This window comes from Chiloscyllium plagiosum, unplaced genomic scaffold (genome assembly GCF_037043375.1).
Source record: "Chiloscyllium plagiosum isolate Xiang-an unplaced genomic scaffold, Cpla_swu_hap1 HiC_scaffold_25, whole genome shotgun sequence".
Taxonomy (NCBI): Eukaryota; Metazoa; Chordata; class Chondrichthyes; order Orectolobiformes; family Hemiscylliidae; genus Chiloscyllium; species Chiloscyllium plagiosum.
Window position 1 is genome coordinate 40,205,053 of NW_028270163.1, and position 21,710 is coordinate 40,226,762.

General features: G+C 38.9%; 1 protein-coding gene across 1 annotated transcript; it reads left to right on the top strand.

Annotated features, from left to right (window-relative positions):
* The first annotated feature begins 3,609 nt into the window (after positions 1-3,609).
* On the top strand, positions 3,610-21,427 carry LOC122562192 (fatty acid-binding protein 1, liver-like). Its single transcript, XM_043714855.2, has 4 exons — positions 3,610-4,488; positions 9,656-9,828; positions 17,374-17,466; positions 20,925-21,427. Exons 1-4 carry the CDS (start codon positions 4,422-4,424, stop codon positions 20,973-20,975), a joined length of 384 nt encoding a protein of 127 aa, XP_043570790.1. The 5' UTR covers positions 3,610-4,421; the 3' UTR covers positions 20,976-21,427.
* Positions 21,428-21,710: the final 283 nt, after the last annotated feature.

A 21,710-nucleotide genomic window follows, 5' to 3' on the forward strand; every position in this document is an offset into this window, starting at 1 on the left:
TGTGCCACAAGTGTGGATGGAGTGAATGTTTATGGTTGTGGTTCCAATCCAACAGGCTCCATTGTTCTGGATGGTGCAAAACTTCTTGATTATTGTTGCCATGATATGGAGGTGCTGAGATTGGACTGGGTGGACCAAGGTCAGAAGTCACATGACACCAGGTTATCATCTAACAGATTAATTTGAAATCACAAGTTTTCAGAGTGCTGCTCCTTTGTCAGGTGAAGTCTTGTTCACTTTTATTGTTGGAGCTGCACACTTCCAGGCAAATGGGGAGTATTCCATCACGCTCCTGACTTGTGCCTTATAGATGGTAGACAGGATTTGGGGAGTCATGGGCTGAGTTATTTGCTGCTGGACTCCAAGTCTTTGACCTCCGGTTGAAGCCATAGTATTTATATGGATAGTTAATGGTAACCTTGATATCATACTTGGTCAAACAAGAGCTTGATGCCAAGAATTGTCACATTCACCTCACTTCTGCAATTCAACTCTTTTGTTTGAATGAGTGGCCCTGGCAGAACCCAAACTAACAGATTATTACTAAGTAAGTGCTGCTTGATTGTAGTTGTTGGTATCTTCCATCACTTTACTAGTGATCGAGAGTAGATGGGGCAGTATTTGACTGGGTTAGATTTATCTTGCTTTTTGTGTACAGGACATATCTGGGCAATTTTCCACATTATGGGGTAGATACCAGTGTTGTAGCTGTACTGTTTGACAGCACGTTCTGGAGCAGAAGTCTTCAAGACTATTGCTGAATGCTGTTCAGCAGCAACAGGCTTTGCAGTTTCCTGTGCCTCCACCTGATTGTTGATATCACATGGAGTGAATCGAATTGGCTGAAGATTGGCAGCTATGGTGTCAGCTATCTCTGAAGGAGGCTGAGAGAGATCATCCAGTTAGCACTTCTGGCTGAAGATTATTGTAAATGGTTCAGCCTTACCCTTTGTCCTGATGGGTGGGCTGCACCATCATTGAGGATGGAAATAATTGTGGAGCCTCCTTCTCCAGTGAGTTACAAAGTTGTACACTATCATTCACAATTAGACGGAGCAGGATTGCAGAGTTTACATCTGATCCATTTAGTTGTGGAAACATTTAACTCTGTCTATTACTTGCTTATGCTTTTTGGTATGCAAGTTGTCCTGTTTTGTTGCTTCACCAGGTTGACACTGTTTTTGATATGTATCACGCTGTTCCTAAAATGCTCTCCTGCATTCTTCATTTCTTTCTAGCACAAGCTCAGGTACTAAAGTGAGATCCTATCTGACCTAGATGTAAAATCAATAGCAAAAAAGATATTGGATTAGTGTTTCTGAAAGGAAAGTGTTTCTTCATTGAATCTGAATTTCTTTGAACTTGAACATTTTAGAATGACTAGGATTCAGGAAATAAAAAAAAAGCATCACCTGGGTGTTTCAAATTATTCAGTGTGTAGGATAGTTCAGGAAACCTGAAGTATTCCAAAGAAGAAACCTGATTTCAAATATGAAATGGGCAACTTGATGGACTGGAGTTCCACATCAGAATTTGGATTTCCTAGAGGACTCTTGAACGGGAATCTTGATGATCTTTCACTTCCAACATTGAACATGCCTCCTACCCAAACCTTTTGTCTCGTTCTCCTGTCAGTCTTCAAAAAGGGATTGTTTCCTTAGTGACATCCTGATCCACTCTGTATTCTCTCTGAACATCTCATCCCCTTTACTCAGCACTTTCCCATGCAATCACAGGAGGTGTAACATCTACCCTTTTACCACCTCTCACCTCATCATCCAAGGTCCCAAACACTCTTTCCACTTGAAACAATGTACCACTTTCCATTTAGTATATTATAAATGCCCACTCACAATTGGTCTGTCCAATATAAAGGGAGCCACAATGCATTTGGGTGATCGTTCAGCACAGCACCACCCCATGGTCTGCAAGCATGACCCAAGCTTCTTCTGGTTGGTTGGTATTTTCATTCATCACCTTGCCCTCTCTCTCACATTTCTAGCCATGACCTGTTGTGGTGCCCCAGTGAAGCTCAACCCCAGCTTCCAATGAAGCACTTCACAGTCCTCTGGACACAACACTTAGCTTGACAATTTCAGACCATGAAATTTGTCCCCATTATGATTTTTTTTTCCCCCTTCGGTGGGTCTGAAAATCTTAACCAAAAACAAAGTGCTCAAGAAACTCAACAGATTTGGCAGCATCTGTTGGGGCAGAGGGGGGTGTGTGGTTGGGGTGGGTGGCAGTGGAATGGTTTGCGTGAAGGTTGAGATCAGAGGCCCAAAATCTAAGGGAACAACTGGGATAAGGTCCCAGAGAATGTTAGCAACCCTATTAATCAGCTCATTTAGGCACTTGGCAACTTGTGTGGCTGTAGCCAGAGGCAGTGAGTCTGACTCAGTTTTGCATCTTTTGCCTACCTTCATCTCCACCACCAGCAGCACAAATGAGTACACATGATGTAGACACAAAGACAGACACACACATGTCTCCACAGACATTGCCAGGACCTGCTGAGTATTTCCAACACTCTCTATTTTTAATTCCGGTGATGCAGTCTGGATTTGAGAGAGACAATTCAGCCAGAGAAGACGGAGTTCTAATATTTCTACATATTTGTGCTGGAGGTTTACACATGGGAATTAGAGTATTCACTTCCTGCAGACCAAGATGCACTTGTTGTTCTTCCAAAACTGAGACTAAAAACATTTTTCAATTAACCTTTATTTTAGCCTTAAGACCACATATTTCTTTTGCCATTAATAATGTAAACTTTGAATGTTACCAAAGCTCTAAAAGAAAAATGTTTTTGCAGTACTTTCTGTCAGTGAATGTTTTTAGAAATCTTGTGTACACTTGTGAAATCTTAGTCATTACATAAGGGAAGATATTCATCAAATTTAACATTCTTCTTACATAAAGCCAATGAGGAGGGTCCATATTGAAGTCTGTAATGAATCTTAAACTCATTACTCATCACAGCACCTTAAGATCCTCTGGGCAATTTATGTTGCATTTTGTGAATTCCTATCCAAGTTTAACTTAAAATTACTCATTAGAACCTCTCAATGGCATGCTGTTTCTCAGTTTGTACATGCAATGATCAATCTAATTACTTCCCAGCACATTCTTTATAATCTGTGAGTTAGAGATTACACTAAATGACATATAATACACCACATTAAGTTGTGCTGTGTACTTGAACATAGCAAGAGAGCAGAAACGAGCAGTAGACTTTACAATACGGTTGCTATTGACACTTGAAAGTAAAATGAGTATTCTATAATTAGGATTTCATATTAGAACAAGATTTCAAATATAAGTGATACCTTGACATTGTTACCGGAAAACATGGAACAATGGTGGGCGGCACGGTGGCACAGTGGTTAGCACTGCTGCCTCACAGCGCCAGAGACCCGGGTTCAATTCCCACCTCAGGCGACTGACTGTGTGGAGTTTGCACGTTCTCCCCGTGTCTGCGTGGGTTTCCTCCGGCTGCTCCGGTTTCCTTCCACAGTCCAAAGATGTGCAGGTCAGGTGAATTGGCCATGCTAAATTGCCAGTAGTGTTAGGTAAGGGGTAGATGTAGGGGTATGGGTGGGTTGCGCTTCGGCGGGTCGGTGTGGACTTGTTGGGCCGAAGGGCCTGTTTCCACACTGTAAGTAATCTAGTCTAATCTAATCTAAGTAATCTAATCTAATCTAATGGTAGAAGTCTATTAAAATTATTGGCTATGTGTCACTACAGTGGAGTTTTAGACTCCCTACCACAAATAGTTTAAAATTAATTTGGGAGCCAAGTTCCCAATGGCACAAAAGGTGTGAGAGTGCGACTAGAAAATGGCTTCACATCATTTGGATTTGGCACTGAGTGAAGTAGGGCTGCAGTCTAGCACAAATACAAGTTTTAAAAGTTCCTATGTGGAACAATAGGCATTTAGAAGCTGTTTGTTGTAACCTTATTAAAGTACTGTATAGAAGATTCAATGTTAAGACTCCATAGAAGCAGCTAAGCAATCCTTGGGTTGTTCGTAACTAGCTCTGAAAGCATCTATGGACCTTTACCTAACTTCAACCTCAAAGCCCAATTGTTCAGGTGATGCATAATCATCAGCTAGAACATATTATAATTATAGGCTACATTATAGTGATGTCACTTTCACAACTTTTGTTCAAAAACAAGCCTCAGCTGCATTGTTTTTCCATCGCCAGTCCCCTGGGTTACCACTGGTAATCCTGTGTAAACAGAAAATTACCACCTTATTTACCGATTCAAGTGCTTGGTAGTTGGTAGTATGTGACTATATTACTTTTCAAGAGTTGCCGGTTGTACTTTTTAGAAAATTAGTTTGAAGGCAGACGTAAAAGCTTTCAATATTCCCCAGAATCAACTCTTATCTACGTTGGCGTCATAGATTCTAAATGGCATTCAATGGAAAGTTTGAATTGGAGAGTCAGGAAAACTTCGAGCTGCTCATGAAAGCTCTGGGTAAGTTTGACCTACACCTGCTATTCTTTTGCTTTTTTATGACTTTAAGCTCAGTGTCAATAAATTGATACAAAGGCATTACCTACTTAAAATCAATCCCAGCTAGGGTAAAGCCGTGCGGTTGAACAACAGTTCACTCACCTCAGTAAAACATCTGTGCCACATTTTATCTTGGTGCGACTTTCATTAAAATAGCTCAGAAACCAAACCATTACTTTACAAGTACATTTTCCAATTGGCATAATGATCCAGGTTACTCAGTCGATGTGTAAATGTTAATTCATAGAATAATATAATTAAATGAAGATAACCAGAAGCTGAAATGTATGTTCTGAGGAAGAGTCACTGGAACTGAAACATCAACCCTGATTCCTGTTTACAGATGCTTCTCCAGCAATTTCTGTTTTTGTTGCTGAAGTGTGTGTGCTATTCTTAAACTGTGTAGTTTGGGTTTTGAGCAAAAGGTCACCTATCAAAAAACAAAATGAAAGGGAATTTGAATATGCTACTTCATTTTCTTCAAGATTCTGTAAGATTTCTCACCAAATGATCTATCAAAGGCTTAAGTATGAATTATACCCCAATGAGTTTTTTCTGCCTTCCCATTTTATATTACGGTCCTTGGATTGTGATTAAAAGGACCAAAAACAGGGACGTCTGATCAGAACCCTGATTTTTCAGTTCAATTCTTCAATCCCTTCTTACAGTTTGTTGTTAAATCCTCTCCAATGACATTTACTTACTTTCTTTGTCTTTGACTGCTTGAACGTTCAGGTAAATAACCATCCAACCATTCTGTGTGCCAATCTGACTTAATGCTAGATGCGTCTGTCAGTTTATGATAGCAATGTAACACATTACTATTTATTTTTCATATTTCAATTTTTTATGTATTTTCCATAAAAATGAAGAACTTTTAATTCTTGGTTACAAGTTTGTTTTCCCAAATTAGTGGTCACAGATATTTCTTTTTGTTTCTCAATAGTTTGCAAATAGTGTATCCCTCTTATAGTATGCCATTGTTAAATCATAAGAATACTTAACCACCGTTAAAAAATGTCACTTTTACCAATGGTATAGCATGTTTCAGTGCAAAGACAGTGCAGCATAAAAATGATCAGATCCAAATAAATTACTTCAGTGTCAAGGACCTGCTTACAAGTAATGTTATTAAGAACAAACCCAGAAGAGAAGTTTTCTGACAAGTGGGGAAGTTTGAGGAAGATGTCAATGCCATGCAGTTGCTAACAGCATATCTGGAGTAACACTACCTTTGGGTCATGTTCATCGGGGTGTTAGGGAGGTGGGGGCCGGGTAAATTGGAAAAGTTGGCTTGTGGGAGATGGAACGCAAACAACATATATTTACATATGATTAACTTTCAAAGAATGATAGAACTTTGTGTTGTTGTTGACAAATCAAAGAATGTTAGTGCACCTCCCCAACTTTCTGCCTTTCCTCAGACACAAACAGACTGTTTTCCTCCTGGCTATAGAATCGTGAAAGATCCTTATAATGGAAATGAATTAAATGATTAGAATTATAGGGATGAAATAGAGCCTGAGCTTGGTCTTAGGTCAACAGTGTGTGTTTGTATGTTGTAATATGCACATATGCAATATAGTGTAGGAATTAAATTTGATCCGATCACAAACACAGTTTTGTACCTTATCCGAAATGTGTCAGTTTAGTGATGTATAGAACTGAAGCAAAAAGAGTTTCAATTTCCATTAAACATCTTATTGTAAACTTTAACAGGGGAGTGTGTGCATGCCCACCATTTTTACAAGAGCTTCTTATTCTCCCTTTCATTCTTCTTGGATAATACACAGGGACTGTCAATATCAGGGAACCATTAGGTGTGACAACTGTGGCCAAAACACACTGACTCAAATTTCAAACCTATTTAAATGTTTGCAGCTGTGTTTGTTTTTAATAAGTGACCCACATTAATCTATTTGGCACTTGTAAAACAAATTGGTAGTTTCACATCACCAGGCACATGATCTATAATCATTTCAATACAATACACAGTGTCTGTATGCTGCCAGGATTCAAGACATCTTTCCTGGGCTGAAGAGGAACTTGGAATGGGAGGGGAAGGATCCAGTTGGTGCAGTCCAGCCAGGTACTATCAACACAGATGGGACTAGGAAAGATGTTCTGCTGAGAGATTACAAACGTACTAGCGCTAAGCAAAAGGCCGAACTAAAAAAGTAATAATCTCTGTACTACTAGCTGAGCCACATGCACATTGGTGCACATTTGTATTTTGACTGGATAAGTTAGATTGACAAGGGTAACATGGAAGATGGATTTCCAAAGTTTATTTATTGCAGTATGTTGCAGAATCTCCCCAGGAAGAGGCATAAAATTGAATACTATGTAATGGGGTAACATTAATAAGAGATCTCATGGTTAAGAATACTCTAGCAATCACAACATGGTAGTATTTCAAATTCAGTTTGAGGGAGAACAACTTGGGTCTTAAACCTATAGAAAGACAATTGCAGATATATGAAGAAAGAGTTGTCTAACGAGCGCTGGGAAAATGGATTATGGGGAATGCTTGTGGAAGACCAGTGACAGACATTTAAGCAGATATTTCATAATGTTTGGCAAAAGAAAAATTTCTCTGGTTAAAAAGGACTCAATGGGGAATGATCAACCACCTGCGGTTAACACATGTGGACAAGAAGAATATTCTGAAAATGTGTTGCTGGAAAAGCGCAGCAGGTCAGGCAGCATCCAAGGAATAGGAGAATCGACGTTTTAGGCATAAGCTCTTCGGGCTTATGCCCGAAACGTCGATTCTCCTGTTCCTTTGATGCTGCCTGACCTGCTCCGCTTTTCCAGCAACACATTTTCAGCTCTGATCTCCAGCATCTGCAGACCTCACTTTCTCCAAGAAGAATATTCTGTCAGGAACTAAGGCATAAAAAGCAGAGAAAACTAGTTGCAGGCCACAGGGTTGGGGTTTTATTAAGCAATCAGCAGCAGGTGACTGAAAAGCTAAGAGAGAAAGAAATTTGAATGATCATGAAAGTAAATTGACAAACAAAACATAAAACAACAGCAAGAGCTTGTATGGGTGCATTAAATGTGAGTAGCTAAAGCATAGAAGATGCAGTTGAGGAATTAGTAATAGGAAGCAGAAAATGATAAGTAATCTAATATTTTGCATTTGTCTTCATGGAGGAGGATCATTTAGTAATAATACACCCCAATGTTGACAGATAAGCAAGGTGCTAATTAGAGGAAAGATCTTGCCACAGTCTTTACTATGAAGGTCAAAGTATTTGACAAACTAATTGGACCAAGGGCAGACATATTGCCAGGACCTAAAGGCCTGAATCCAGGCATTTAAAGGAAGTAATTGCAGAGGTATTGGTAGTGTTGGTCAAGATATGCCAGAATTCATTGGATTTTGTGAACATTCCTGCAGATTGGAACTGCATTCAAGAAGGGATGGAGGCAGAAAGCAAAAAAACTATAGACATTTAGCCTGTCATATGCCAGGGAAAATGCTAGAGTCCATTATAAAGAAACAAATAGCAGAAGGGATGGAGACAGAAAGCAAAAAAACTATAGGCATTGAGCCTGTCATATGCCATTGGGAAAATGCTAGAGTCCATTATAAAGAAACAAATAGCAGAACGTTGAGAAAAACTTAACACGATCAAACAGAGTTAAACTGGTTTGTGAAAGAAAATCATTTTGACAAATTTGCTTGAGTTCTTTGAGAATATTGCAACCAGAATTGATAAAGGGGAACTGATAGATTATAGTATATTTAAATTTTCAAAAGGCATTCAATAAGGTTCCACATAAAAAGGTTATTGCTCAAAGTATTGATGGTAATGTATTAGCATGGATTGAGAATTGGTTAACAAACAGAAGACTGAGTCAGGATTAATGGATTTTTTTCAGGTTGGAATGGTGTAACTAGTGGGATGCCACAAAGGCCTTAATTATTTACTAACTATATTATTGAATGGGAGGAGGGACAGAATGTAATCCATTGAAATTTATTGGTAAAATAGGTGGGAGGGTATGTTGTGATCAGGACATAAAGAATCTACAAGGGGAAATAAATGGGTTGAGCGAGTGTACAAGAATTTGGCAGATGGAGTTTAACAGCAGAATGTGAAGTCATAAACTTTGGTGGGAAGAATCACAAACCAGACTATTATTTAAATAAAGAAATACTCCAATAAATTGCGATGCAGAGGGGCCTGTGTGTTCTTGTACATGAAGTACAAATGTTGGTATCCAGGTGTAGCAACTAATTAAGAAACAAATGGAATTTTGGTCTTTATTGCAATGAGTATGGAGTTCAACATTAGAGAAGTGCTGTTTCAACTCTAGGCTGCCCTGGAGTATTGTGTTCAGTTTTTGACTCCATAGTTATGATAGGATTTTATGGCATTGGAGACAGTTCAAATGGATTTGTTAGGCCAATTCCTGAGATGAAGGAGTTGACATATCAAGTTAAACAGGTTAGGCCTTTGTTCATCAAGATTTAGATGAATGAGAGGTGATTTTTTTCAAAAGTTCATATGCTTTATATACAATAGTCTGAGGGAGGTTGACAGTGGAAGGATGTTTCCACTTCTGGGGGAATCTTGAACCAGGGGTCATGGTTTAGGATAATGGAACATACATTTAAAATTGAGACAGATAGGAATTCTCCCAGAGGGTTGTGCATGTTTGGAATTCTTTAGACAGAGAGTTGTGGAGGCCAAATCTCTGAAAGCATTTAACGAGAAGATAGATGTTTGAAATATCAGGGAATTGACAACTATGCTGAGCTGTCAAGAAAGAATAGTTTAGGCTTGGGGCAGATCACCCATGATCATGTTGAACAGACTTAAGGGGCTGAACGGCCTACTTCTACTCCTATTTCTTATGTTCAGCTGTGCTGGAGCATTGTCGAGTGAGACTGTGCCTCCATGTTTTCAAATGTATATCTCCTGTGATTTAACAAAAAAATAGAAAATTATCCGATGGTAATGGTAAATCATAGAGCTAAATATTCATATTTGTTTCATGTTGCAAATTCTGTTTAGACCTTTACCTGAGTACAATAATTAGGAGATCTGAAAAGGCTTTCCTTTTACCTCGGATAAAAACTGATTTTTTTTGTGCATTTGTTTTTATTTGCTAGGACTCTCAGATAATATAATTCAGAAATATAAAGACCTCAGCAATGTTATTGAACTTACACAAAATGGGAATTCATTTCAAGCTACTTACAATTATGGCAGCAAAGCAATTACCAATGATTTCACCATTGGACAAGAAAGTGAGTTTTTGTCATTCACAGGGCACAGAGTCAAGGTAAGATTGCTCAGTTTTTGTAGAAGTGTAAGAATTTTTAAAATGAGCTTTTAGTGTTCCCCTTTCAATGAACCAGGTGCAAATTTCCATGTGAGACTCTCAAAAAGGTCCAAAACCACTGACAACATTTCTAAAAATGCATGTTGACTTTGTTTCCACTAACCTCTTTAATAATTGAGTGAAATGTGGTGTAACGTTATTTCACACTGTTCAGCTGAATTTCATGAATGATAGTCCAATGATCCAAACAAATCTGGAGCAAGAATTCTGAATTGCATTTGATCATCCACTTCTGAAACTATGAATTTCACTTGTTATTGAGTAAGCATTTCTATTTATTTTTGTGTGATCTCTCTCTATCATACACAGCAGTCCTTTGGTATATAACTTCTCCTCTGCAATTTTTGGTACAATTAGAAGACCTGAAAATGTATTATGAAATTCATTCAATTTTATTTGAAAAGCTTCTGCTTAAAATTTACATTAAATATAAGTAAAGGAACCATAACCTTTTTGAGGATGATGCTACTTTGTAATTTGACAAACTTTCACAATGATCCACAATGTTTAAAATTAGTGAGGAAAAATTTGGGGTTATGTGCCATTTTCATGATTTATGAACAGCACAGCTAATGATGTGTAACCCCTGATTTATTGTAGGAAGTGCAGGAGCCAATTTACACACAGTACATTTCCACAAACATCAATGTAGTAATGACCAGATAATTGTTTTTAAGCGATGTTGGTTAAGAGAGAAATGTTGGCCAAGACCCTGGGAAAAACTTTCTTGATAATCCTCAAAATAGGATAAATTAGATTGATTTACAGGATGCAACTGGGTGTTGGGTTTGGTTAAATTCTCATCAGAAAGATGACATCTGCAGCAGTGACAGGGATTAGCTTAAAGCAGAGATTATGATCATAATGTATATAATATCAATAAATACTGTTTGATGAAATACACTTATGGTCTGGCATGAGCTTATCCGAACAGACAAACCAATGATAAACAGTCTCAAAGGTTTTGAGAAGATTTATAGCTCAGGTTGAGGTTCTGGATATAGGTTTGCTTGTTGAACTGGAAGGTTCATTTCCAGATGTTTCGTCACCTTACTAGGTAACATCTTCATTGGGCCTCTGGGTGAAGCACTGCTGATGATCTCTGCTTTCTATTTATATGTTTGTGTTTCTTTAGGTTGGTGATGTCATTTCTGGTGGTGATGTCATTTCCGGCGGTGATGTCAGGGGGTGGTAGATGGGGTCTAACTCGATGTGTTTGTTGATAGAGTTCCGGTTGGAATTCCATGCTTCTAGGAATTCTCGTGCGTGTCTCTGTTTGGCTTGTCCAAGGGTGGATGTGTTGTCCCAGTCGAAGTGGTGTCCTTCCTTATCTGTATGTAGGGATACTAGTGAGGAGAGGGTCATGTCGTTTTGTGGCTAGTTGATGTTCATTTATCCTGGTGGCTACTTTTCTGCCTGTTTGTCCAATGTACTATTTGTTACAGTTTTTGCACAGTATTTTGTAAATGACATTAGTTTTGCTTGTTGTCTCGAAGCTTTTCACAGCTGATAAAGCACTTATTAAAGTCGCTGTTGTCATGTAGCTCTCCCAATGTGCTGCACTGGCAGATTTTGAGAGGGAGTACTGTACCACTGTGAGCCAGTAGCGCGATTTTGAAGTGACAGACATTGACTGAACACAAGTTGCCTGATGGAGACCCAGCTTCTTGGGTGGAAGTTCTCTGCAGTGGGTACCTTACAAAGCTAACTCACTCGGGCATCAGTAGACAGTGGCACTGGACCCAGGTTTAAAGATGTGCACATTAGATAGATTGGCCATAAGTTGTCCATAGTGCTCAGGGATGTGTAGTTTAGGGGCATTAGTCGTGGGAAATGCGGGGTTAAAGGGATAGGGTAGGGGAATGGGTCTGAGTGGGATGAGAGGGTCAGTGTGAACTTGTTGGTCTGAATGGCCTGTTTCCACACTGCATGGATTTGATTCTAAGTTCTCTTGAGCCACACAAGGACACTGCCCTCTGCAGCCAGCTCCATCCAGTCTGTCTTTGTCAGTCAGGATGGCCTCAACTGGGACTTGGATTCATGCCACACTACAGGTGACTCCACTGCACTACACACTAAAACACACACAACCATGCACACGCAAAGACACAGACAAGCACAGACACACACACCCTCTCTCAGACACAAGCTCTCTCTAATATGCATACACATACACCTCCCACACACACCCACGCGTGCACCCTCTCACAAGCTTATACCCCATCACACCCACAGACATACTTCACCAAGCTTACACACACGCTCTCACACCTGCACGCACACACTCACATACATACACTCACTCTTCTCTCCTGCACGCACACACATGCAAATTCATGGGGTGAATATGTATTTGCAGAATTATATTTTAGTTTGCTCAAAAAATGCATAACCTACAGTCAGTCCATGTAAGATTCTGTAAATCCCACTTTAGAAATAGAACCAGTCTGACTCAGGACTGGGACTCAGACAAACTTTAACCTCACATCTTTAATGCATTGACTGAGCTGCGATGACATATTTTGTTAGAAAACCTGAAGTTATCTTGAGAATGCTGACTTACATATTAACGAACTAAAACTAGCAAAACCATTCTAACAGATGAAAAAGTTAATCTAAGTTTGTTTAATATATTTCAGCCACATGACACTGTAACTCTTCGTGCTAAATTCTGTGTCTTGTGGTCCTGCTCCACATCTACCTGATGAAGGAGCAGCGCTCCAAAAGCTAGTGCTTCCAAATAAACCTGTTGGACTATAACATGGTGTTGTGTGATTTTTACCATTGTTAATCAGGGTGGACTCTGCTGCCATCTGTAGGGAAAGGAGCTTGTTATGGAAAGCCTGGAGGAAAACATTGTTAAAGCAGAGTGCTGCTTTTTGCCTGGTGTCTGACATCTCCAGTGACAGATCAGGGGATGAGCAGAAATTGAGTGATGGGGCAGGCGTTGCAAAAAGTGAAGTGCCCTTTAAATTTGGTGTCTGTATGTTGAGCTCTGGAAGATCCCATCAGGCTCTAGAGCTTCCTGCATATAATTTAATGTTATACCTATGCGTTGAAAGTGAAATGAGCTGAGAAGAACATAATCACATGGAAAAAAACCTGACTCACGTAAGAGAGGAAGACTCTCCTGTTTTTTATGCATATTTCCACACTTAAGGTGGAAATACTTTTGTGAGACAATGTGTGTGTTTAAATGTGATGTGATCAACTGATTACAATCAAGGAGCATCAAATGTGATGTTATTAATCACACAACACCAAGTTATAGTCCAACAGATTTATTTGGAATCACTAGCTTTTTAAGTGCTCCTTCTTCATCAGGTCTTCAAAGACAGCGCTTTGAAAACTAGTGATTCCAAATAAACCTGTTGGACTATAACCTGATGTTGTGTGATTTTTAACTTTGTCCACCCCAGTCCAACACTGGCGCCTCCAAATCATAAATATAATGTGACAGCCTCAAACTGCATCCTCTATAGTACTAAAGTGCCCCTTTCTGAAAGGAAAATTATACTTGTAGATTCTCTGATTTACCATACAAATATTTGAAAAATAACTTTACCAGAGAATGAGGCTTTTGACCATATTTACCATAAGGATTTATTCAAATAATTTAACAGGCAATTCTTTGTCAGATGTAGGGAGGAGGTATTTACTGTCTTGAAAATCATTAAGATGGATAAGTTCCCAGGGCCTAATAGGATCTAACCCAGGATCTGAGAGAAGCAAGAGAGGAGATCCCTGGGGCCTTGACAGAGATCTTTGTATCCTCTTTAACCGCAGATGAGTTCCCAGAAGACTGGAGAATAGCCAAAGTTGTTTCTTTGAAAGTGGAGTCACAGGTAGATAGGATAGTGAAGAAGGCGTTTGGTATGCTTTCTTTTATTGATCAGAGTATTGAGCACAGGAATTGGGAGGTCATGTTGCGACTGTACAGGACATTGGTTAGGCCATTGTTTGAATATTGTGTGCAATTCTGGTCTCCTTCCTATCGGAAAAATATTGTGAAACTTGAAAGGGTTCAGAAAATATTTACAGGGATGTTGCCAGGATTGGAGAATTTGAGCTATAGGGAGAGGCTGTACCGGCGAGAGCTGTTTTTCCTGGAGCATTGGAGGTTTAGGGGTGACTTTATAGAGGTTTATAAAATCATGAGGGGCATGGATAGGGTAAATAGACAAAGTCTTCTCCCTGGGGTGAGGGAGTCCAGAACTAGAGGGCATAGGTTTAAGGTGAGAGGGGAAAGATATAAAAGGGACCTAAGAGACAATGTTTTCACACAGAGGGTGGTATGTGTATGGAATGAGCTGCCAGAGGAAGTGGTGGAGGCTGGTACAATTGTAACATTTAAAAGGCATTTGGATGGGTATATGAATAGGAAGGGTTTGGAGGGATATGGGCCAGGTGCTAGCAGCTGGGACTAGATTGGGTTGGGATATCTGGTCGGCATGGACGGGTTGGACCGAAGGGTCTGTTTCCATGCTGTACATCTCTATGACTCTATGATTCTAAGCGCGACAGGGATAATCCAGGAAATTATAGGCTGGTGAACTTGACACAAGTACCAGGGAAATTATTGAACGGGAGTTTAGGGACAGGCTTTACTGCATTTGGTAAAAAAAATTGGACTTTTAACAGATAATCAGCATGGCTTGTGCGGTGAAGGTCTTGTCTCTCAAGCATTTTTGAGGGAGTGACGAGGATGATTGATGAGGATAGGGCAGCTGATGTCATCTAAATGGATTTTACTAAAGCATTTGACAAGGTCCCTCGTGATAGGCTGGTCCAGTAGATTAATTCACATGGGATCCATGGTAAGTTGGTAAATTGAATACAAAATTGATTTGGTCATAGAAGACAGAGGGTAGATGTGCAATGCTGTTTTTCTAACTGGAGATCTGTGTTCCACAAGGATCAGTGTTGGGACATCTGTTGTTTGCAGTATATATAAATGAAAATATAGCTGGTCTGGTTAGAGACAACATGAAAATTGGTGGAGTTGTGGACATTGAGAATGAGTATCAAAGGATGCAGCAGGATATAAATCAGTTGGTAAGCTGAGTGAGAACTGGCAGATGGAATCTAATCCAGATAAGTGTGAAGTGATACATTTTGAAAGGTTAAATGCAAGAGGAAAGTATACAGTTAATAGCAGGACCCTTAGGAACATTGATATACAGAGGGGTCTTGGGATGCAAGGCCATAAGTGAAAATGGCAAGATGGGTGGATAAGATGGTAAAGAAGGCTTACAATATGTTTGACTTAATTGATTGGGCATTAATTATAAAGGTTGGCAAGTTACGTTTAGTTTGGCCACATTTGAAGTATTAAGTGGAGTTCTGGTCACCACACTATAGGAAGGCTGTGGAGACTTTACAGAGGCTGGAGAAGAGGTTTACCAGGATGTTGCCTTGATTGGAATAAATTAGCTTTAACAAGAAGTTGGACAAACTTGGATTGTTTTTGTGAGTGTCAGAGGCTAGGGAGCGACCTGATAGAAGAATGTAAAGTTGAAGGATATAGATAGGGTGGATAATTGGAGTCTTTCTGCCAAGGTGGAAATTTCAACCACTAAGGGCCATTGATTTAAGGTGAGAGGGAGAAAGTTTAAAGGAGATGTGCTAGGCACATGTTTTACACAGAGGGTGGTAGGTTCCTGGAAGATGCTGCCGGGGAGATACATTAATAAAATTTAAGAGGCATTGAGACAAGCGCGTGAACAAGCAGGAAATAGAGAGATACAGACCATGTGCAGGCTGATGGGATTAGTTTAGAATTACATCATGGTCAACACAGACATGGTGGGCGAAAGGACCTTTTCCTGTGCTGTACTGTTCTATGTTCTAATGTACTGAAACTGACCATAAATCTGAAGGAAATATTGAAATTGAATGTAGCGAACACTGTGTGTTACATTTTCCAAACATCCACGCACACTTATAGACCAGAAAATATCTCCATCCCCCACACTCCCAATGTATTGACCAGTGGTCATATCAGCCTATGTTCCTCAATAGACATATCCAGACAGCCTCTCGTTGAGTAGACAGCATTAAATATAGTTAGATCTGAAAGGCAGAATAGCAACATGACTCATCTTGCTGAATTAAAATCCCTAATGGATAGACATTATAAAAGACAAAATTTTTTTCATCTCCTCTCATTTCACTTTTTCGTATCCTCAGCTACTGAGCAGAGTCTGTAACCTGACCCCCTTCACTGTCCAGATATTTTAAAAATCTTTGCTAGAGCAACAGATTGTCACGTCACTGGTTGTGAAATGAAGCATTTTCCTTTTTAAAAAAAAAATCAACATTGTTGTAGGGGCTGCATATTCAGAAAAGTCTCAGAATGCTACAACATACTGGAAAATTACCAGGTCTGGAAAACATTTTAGTCTTTAATCTGAAATCTTCGGAATCAGTCTTAGACCAGAGCAAATGCTGTGCACCTATGATTCAGGCATCAAACCAAGTCGAGCTGCATCCTAAATGCAAAGGTTAACATGTGCCATCAAGTTTGAGTTTAAAAGTATACTCAGCAGCATCAGGCAATACTGCCCTCATGGGGAGGAACATAGGAACAGCAGAAGTTCACTCAGCCTCTTGAGATTGTTTTGAACTCTTTGAGATCATGGCTGATCTATCATCCTTGACCTTCCAATTCAACCTCTGCATAATATTCCTTAGCCACCCTTGGTTAACAATAATCTATCAATCTCTGCGTTAAAATTAATTATTGACCTGCCATCAATTTCTGTTTGTGAAAGAGAGTTCTATATGTTGGCTGCTCTTGGCATGCACAAAGGTTTCTTAACTGCTGAGACCTGGATCTGATTTTTAAGCTGTAGCTCCTAGCCTTAGACTTGCCAACTAATTGCAATAATTACTCCAAGAGTTCCCTTGGTTACCTTGAAAAGCTTGATCAAATCATGCCTTAACCTCCTAGCTTCCAAAAAAAAACTAGTTTCTCTGCACATGATTTAAGTTTTGGTGTTCAGGTATCATTTTGGTAAATCTCCTCCCAAAACTGATACATCCTTCTGATTGTGTTGTGCCTGGAATTGCACAGAGCAGAGTGCTCCAGTGGAACCATGACATTGTATAACTGTAGCACAACTTCAACCTTCTAGTAGTCTGATCCTCTCAATTTAAAAGCTACTCTTCCATTAATATTTTGGATTATTTTGTGTATTTATCTATATACATACTGATATATGTACATTGACTTTGAAGGCTGTTTGGACCCCTGTTGTTTAGCTTTTCACCATTTAGATCATACCCTGTTCTATCCTTTTTAGATCCAAAGTGCATCAACTCACATTTGCCTGCACAGAAATCCATCTGCCTGAGTTTGCCAGAGGATTATCAGCACTAGTGATTAGTTTAGTAATTCCTTGTAGACGATTGACAACTTCGAACACTTTTTTAAAAACCTAATCTTTTGAAGAAACCAGATATTATCCTGCTGTTTGTTTTTAGGCTTTGGCAAAACTGGAAGGTGAGAATAAGCTTGTTATCACTATGGATGGACTGACTGCAACCATGGACTTGAGTGGAGACAAAATAATTGAAGTAAGTTACTGTTGTTATTGGCACTGCCATTGAAGCCGCTTTTTGGGATTGCTCAAAGACTTATCAATGGCACAATTCTATGAGTGCCAGGAAATCTGATGACATTAGCTTTCTGGAAACCTCTTTCAAAATCACAGACTCAAATATTCAGTTCTTAAGTTTAATTTAGTTATTTCCTATATTGATGTTTTAAGTGAGTACTTGTGCATATAATCAATCCATGTGTCTTAAAAACCAAAATAGAATAAAATACCAGTTGAGCTCACTCAGCGATTTTAGACTAAATAGGAGATGCTGTTATTCTAGTTACTGAACCAGAACACAAATTATATAAAGGCTACTCAAATCAGCAAAACATCACGATGAATGGCTCAAGTTAGTTCAAATAAGGCAATACATTAGTGTAGGATCCAAGGTTGTAAACCTTGATGTTAGCATGTTTGAATTCCCTAACTGGCTAAGCTACAATATACTTACTTCTAAATTAAAGGTTACAGAAATATGAGCAGCCTATTAAAAGGATATCTGTACACAAACTGATGCCTAATTAGTGAAAGAGCTTCTGCCTTCACTTTAGTTGATGTATAAATATTAGAGAAGATGCCATATGTAGGGAAGTTCTTCCGATTTAATGGGGCAGTTGTAATCTGTCTTGTCTCTTTGAAAACTGACAAGATCCAGTTCAATACTGGTCTTGTACCCTTTCTCGTTTTGTTGGCCATGAAAGAGCAACTACATGCTGTTGTTCTGCAATATCTATTCCAAAGCTATATACACAAAACTGTCTTGAATTGGGTTGAGTCTTCATGCCTCCAGTGCAGGGAAAGTAAAACAATAGGAGTAGATTGTTTAGTAAGCCAGAAGCTCCAGTTAATCCCATCATCACAGTTAATGAAACTTAAATTCACCTAATAAAAATCAGGAATTACAATTAAATTATCATCAAATGTCATAAAAACCATCTGGTTCACTATTGTCTCTTAAGGAAAGAAATCTGACATCCTTACCTGTTTGGTCCCCATGTAACTCTATGTCCACAGTAATCTGGTTGATTGTTAACTTTCTTCCAAAATGTTTAAGCAAGCCAATCAGTTCAAGGATAATTAAGCATGGACAAAAATTGCTGGTCTTGCCAGCAATGGAAGTATGTACTGCAGATTCTGGTGCTTAGAGTCAAGATTAGAGTGGTGCTGGAAAAGCACAACAGATCAGGCAGCGTCCGAGGAGCAGGATAATCGATATTTTGGGCAAAAGCCCTAATGAAAGGCCTTTGTCCGAAACGTTGATTTTCCTGCTCCTTGGATGCTGCCTGACCTGCTGTGCTTTTCCACTCTAATCTTGATGCATCACTCTGTCTGGTATTAGCTGGAGAGATGAAAAGAAAGTTTGATTTTAACTTTGTCAGTCTAGGAAAGCTGGAAGTGGAGTCACCGTCACCAGAAACCCTAACCACCTTACCATACATCAAAGAAGTTTCAGAAATGACAGCCAGACTACTGAGACCCCTCGGAATCCTAGTAGCACACAAACCCACCAACATTCTCAAACAAAAACTAACAAACTTAAAAGATCCAGTACAACCCATGGACAAAACCAACGTCATCTACAAAATTCCATGCAAGGACTGCCACAAACACTATGTAGGACAAACAGGAAGAAAGTTAGCCACCAGGATACACGAACACCAGCTAGCCACAAAAAGACACGACCCTCTCTCCCTCGTAGCCCTACACACAGATGAAAATAACCACCAATTCAACTAGGACAACACATCTATCCTGGGACAGGCTAAGCAAAGACATGCCAGAGAATTCCTAGAGGCCTGGCACTCCAACCACAACGCCATAAACAAGCACATAGATTTAGATACCATCTATCAACCCCTCAGAAAATGAACAGGAAATGACATCACCACAAACCCCAGGAACCCCATCCAGGAAAACATATAAATAGAAAGCAGGAGACAACAGCTTTGCTTCACTTGGAGGTCGCCACTGATGATGTTACCTAGCCAGGTAATGAAACGTCGGGATGTCAAACCTACAGCTCAGCGAGCAAACCTACACCCTAAACCTCAACCTGAGCTACAAACCTTCACAAACCTTGCACCACATTATCTCTTCCCTCCCCCCACCACATACTCCAGAGGTTAGGGTGTCCTTGGAACGTTATTTCCAATCCAGTGTTTGGCCAGACAATTTGATTTTGTAGCGGGCATCAGCTGACAGGCTGCCTGGGGAGAGTTTAGTTTCTGGAAACATCCTTTTAGTCCAATGCTGTCAAGGTCCAGTCCTTAAAACGAACCAACCTCCCATGAATTCTACCTGTCAGCAACCAAAATCCTTTCCAAACAAAAATGGATCGCTGTAGTGCGTCTTTGTTTTTTTTCCCCATTAGTTCCAGCTCACTACTACCTTCTCAAGGGAAACTAGAGACAGGAATAAATACTGCTCAGCCAGTGATGCCCACACCCCACAAAAATGAATGCATTTTTAAAATATTTAAATTTTATATATCATTTACATTTCGATCCTGAAACTACTCCATTCTACCTTTTCACTCTCTTTTACCACATTCCTTGAAATAATCAGCTCCACTAAAACCTTTTTCCGCCAATTTTAAAATCCCTTTACATCCCTCAATGTCGAATCTTCAGCTCATCTTGCATTCTCTAGGAGGTTTTGCTAGATTAACTATGCTGTATAAATACAAGCTGTTGCTATTTCCCATAACTCTTAGTCTTCAATATTACTCACATTTATAACAGTTTTAATATTGCTTCAGAGGAACTATTAAATATTACAGGATTTATAATTTTAACCAGGTAGTGTATAGTGTAAATGGGCTCATGCAATGTCATGACTTATCGCGTGTCTTCTGAGATTCTTTAATCGTAATAAAATGCTCCCTTTCAATTTGTCCTCACGAACTGAATTAACAGCAAAGTCAAAATGCTACCTAATGAAAGGCATATACTTTTCTTTATTTAAAAGTTTTATTTTAAGCATTTCTGTACAAATCCTTTTTGCATTAACCTCACAATAACTTTACATATTGCAGAAGGTGAAATAATGTCAATGAAAATAACATGGATGGAAATTGGCCAAAGGGCATTGACTATGCAATGTGATTATGAAGCCTCAATAACTTCTACATATCAATAGAAACAAGTCACTGGATTCTTTTATTCTTAGATATTACAGAACCTCACTGTTTGGTTTGAAACTGTTCTCATTTTCTCTCGCATTCATTTTTATAGTTCAATAAGTAAACCTGCTGAAGAGCATACACTGAAATACTCATCTAGTTTTTCCTCTTTTTGGATGTTGCAAACTAATGACAAAGCCAGCTGATTGTCTTTTTCCCTTGATTAGCCTAAATTAGGATACTTTCTTAAGGTGAATATAAGACTTGCATTTGAAAAGATTCACTTCTGTTCTTTGTCTCATTTCTTTTAGACTATGAGCAATGGAGAAATTACTGCAAAGAAAATTTGGAAAAGAATTTAAAGTATACAAAATGGACTTGAACACAATGAAGCCTGTACCGCACTGTGTCAATTTGTATAACTGAAATGGAAGCAATGTAATTGGATTAATAGCTGTGAATGAATTATTATTTACATTTTCTTTATAGTAGTAATATTTTTTCATTGTCTATCTAGATGAAGTTTGGAATAAATATTTACAGTTAAAGGATGAAAATCCCTTGTCTCTTGGTTGTGATTAAATTGTAGGGATTCTGGGATAAAACATTGGCATTTGAAACAATTGTAACATTTGCTTAGAAAGATGGACATCAGGTTTATGGAAAAGGTTTATTTTGTGTAAACTGAATGTTGTAAAGGGGTGGTGTTTGTGTAATGCATTTAACCAGAATCTGCCTTTACACATTCTAGTTTCACTTGATTGAAATAGTCAAGGGCATTTTCTTGCTAAACTGTTCTTGTTTACTTATGAAAGTAGCTTATTTGATTTTTCTACATATAAATAATACAGTTTTATTACAACACTAAAGTAGATCAGGTAAGCCATGAATGACAAATCATTAATTAATTATACGTTTCATTACAGATCGAATTTTAAAAAACTCAGTTAACCTTTTAATGCAAGGTTTGTGAAGGTTTAATATTAGTCTATGGTCAATCACCTGATTTGAGTTCCTCCTTTACAAATTCAGAGACCTTGTTGCATTTAACACTCACATCAATCCTAGACTAAAAGCATAAAACCCATTCTGCTGTA

What these genes read in the sequence shown, in the direction of transcription:
- LOC122562192 (XM_043714855.2), top strand. Translation starts at nt 4,422, where the DNA reads ATGGCATTCAATGGAAAGTTTGAATTGGAGAGTCAGGAAAACTTCGAG. An exon ending in GCTGCTCATGAAAGCTCTGG is followed by an intron (nt 4,489 to 9,655) that starts GTAAGTTTGACC and finishes TTTATTTGCTAG; the next exon opens with GACTCTCAGATAATATAATT. An exon ending in GTGGAGACAAAATAATTGAA is followed by an intron (nt 17,467 to 20,924) that starts GTAAGTTACTGT and finishes CATTTCTTTTAG; the next exon opens with ACTATGAGCAATGGAGAAAT.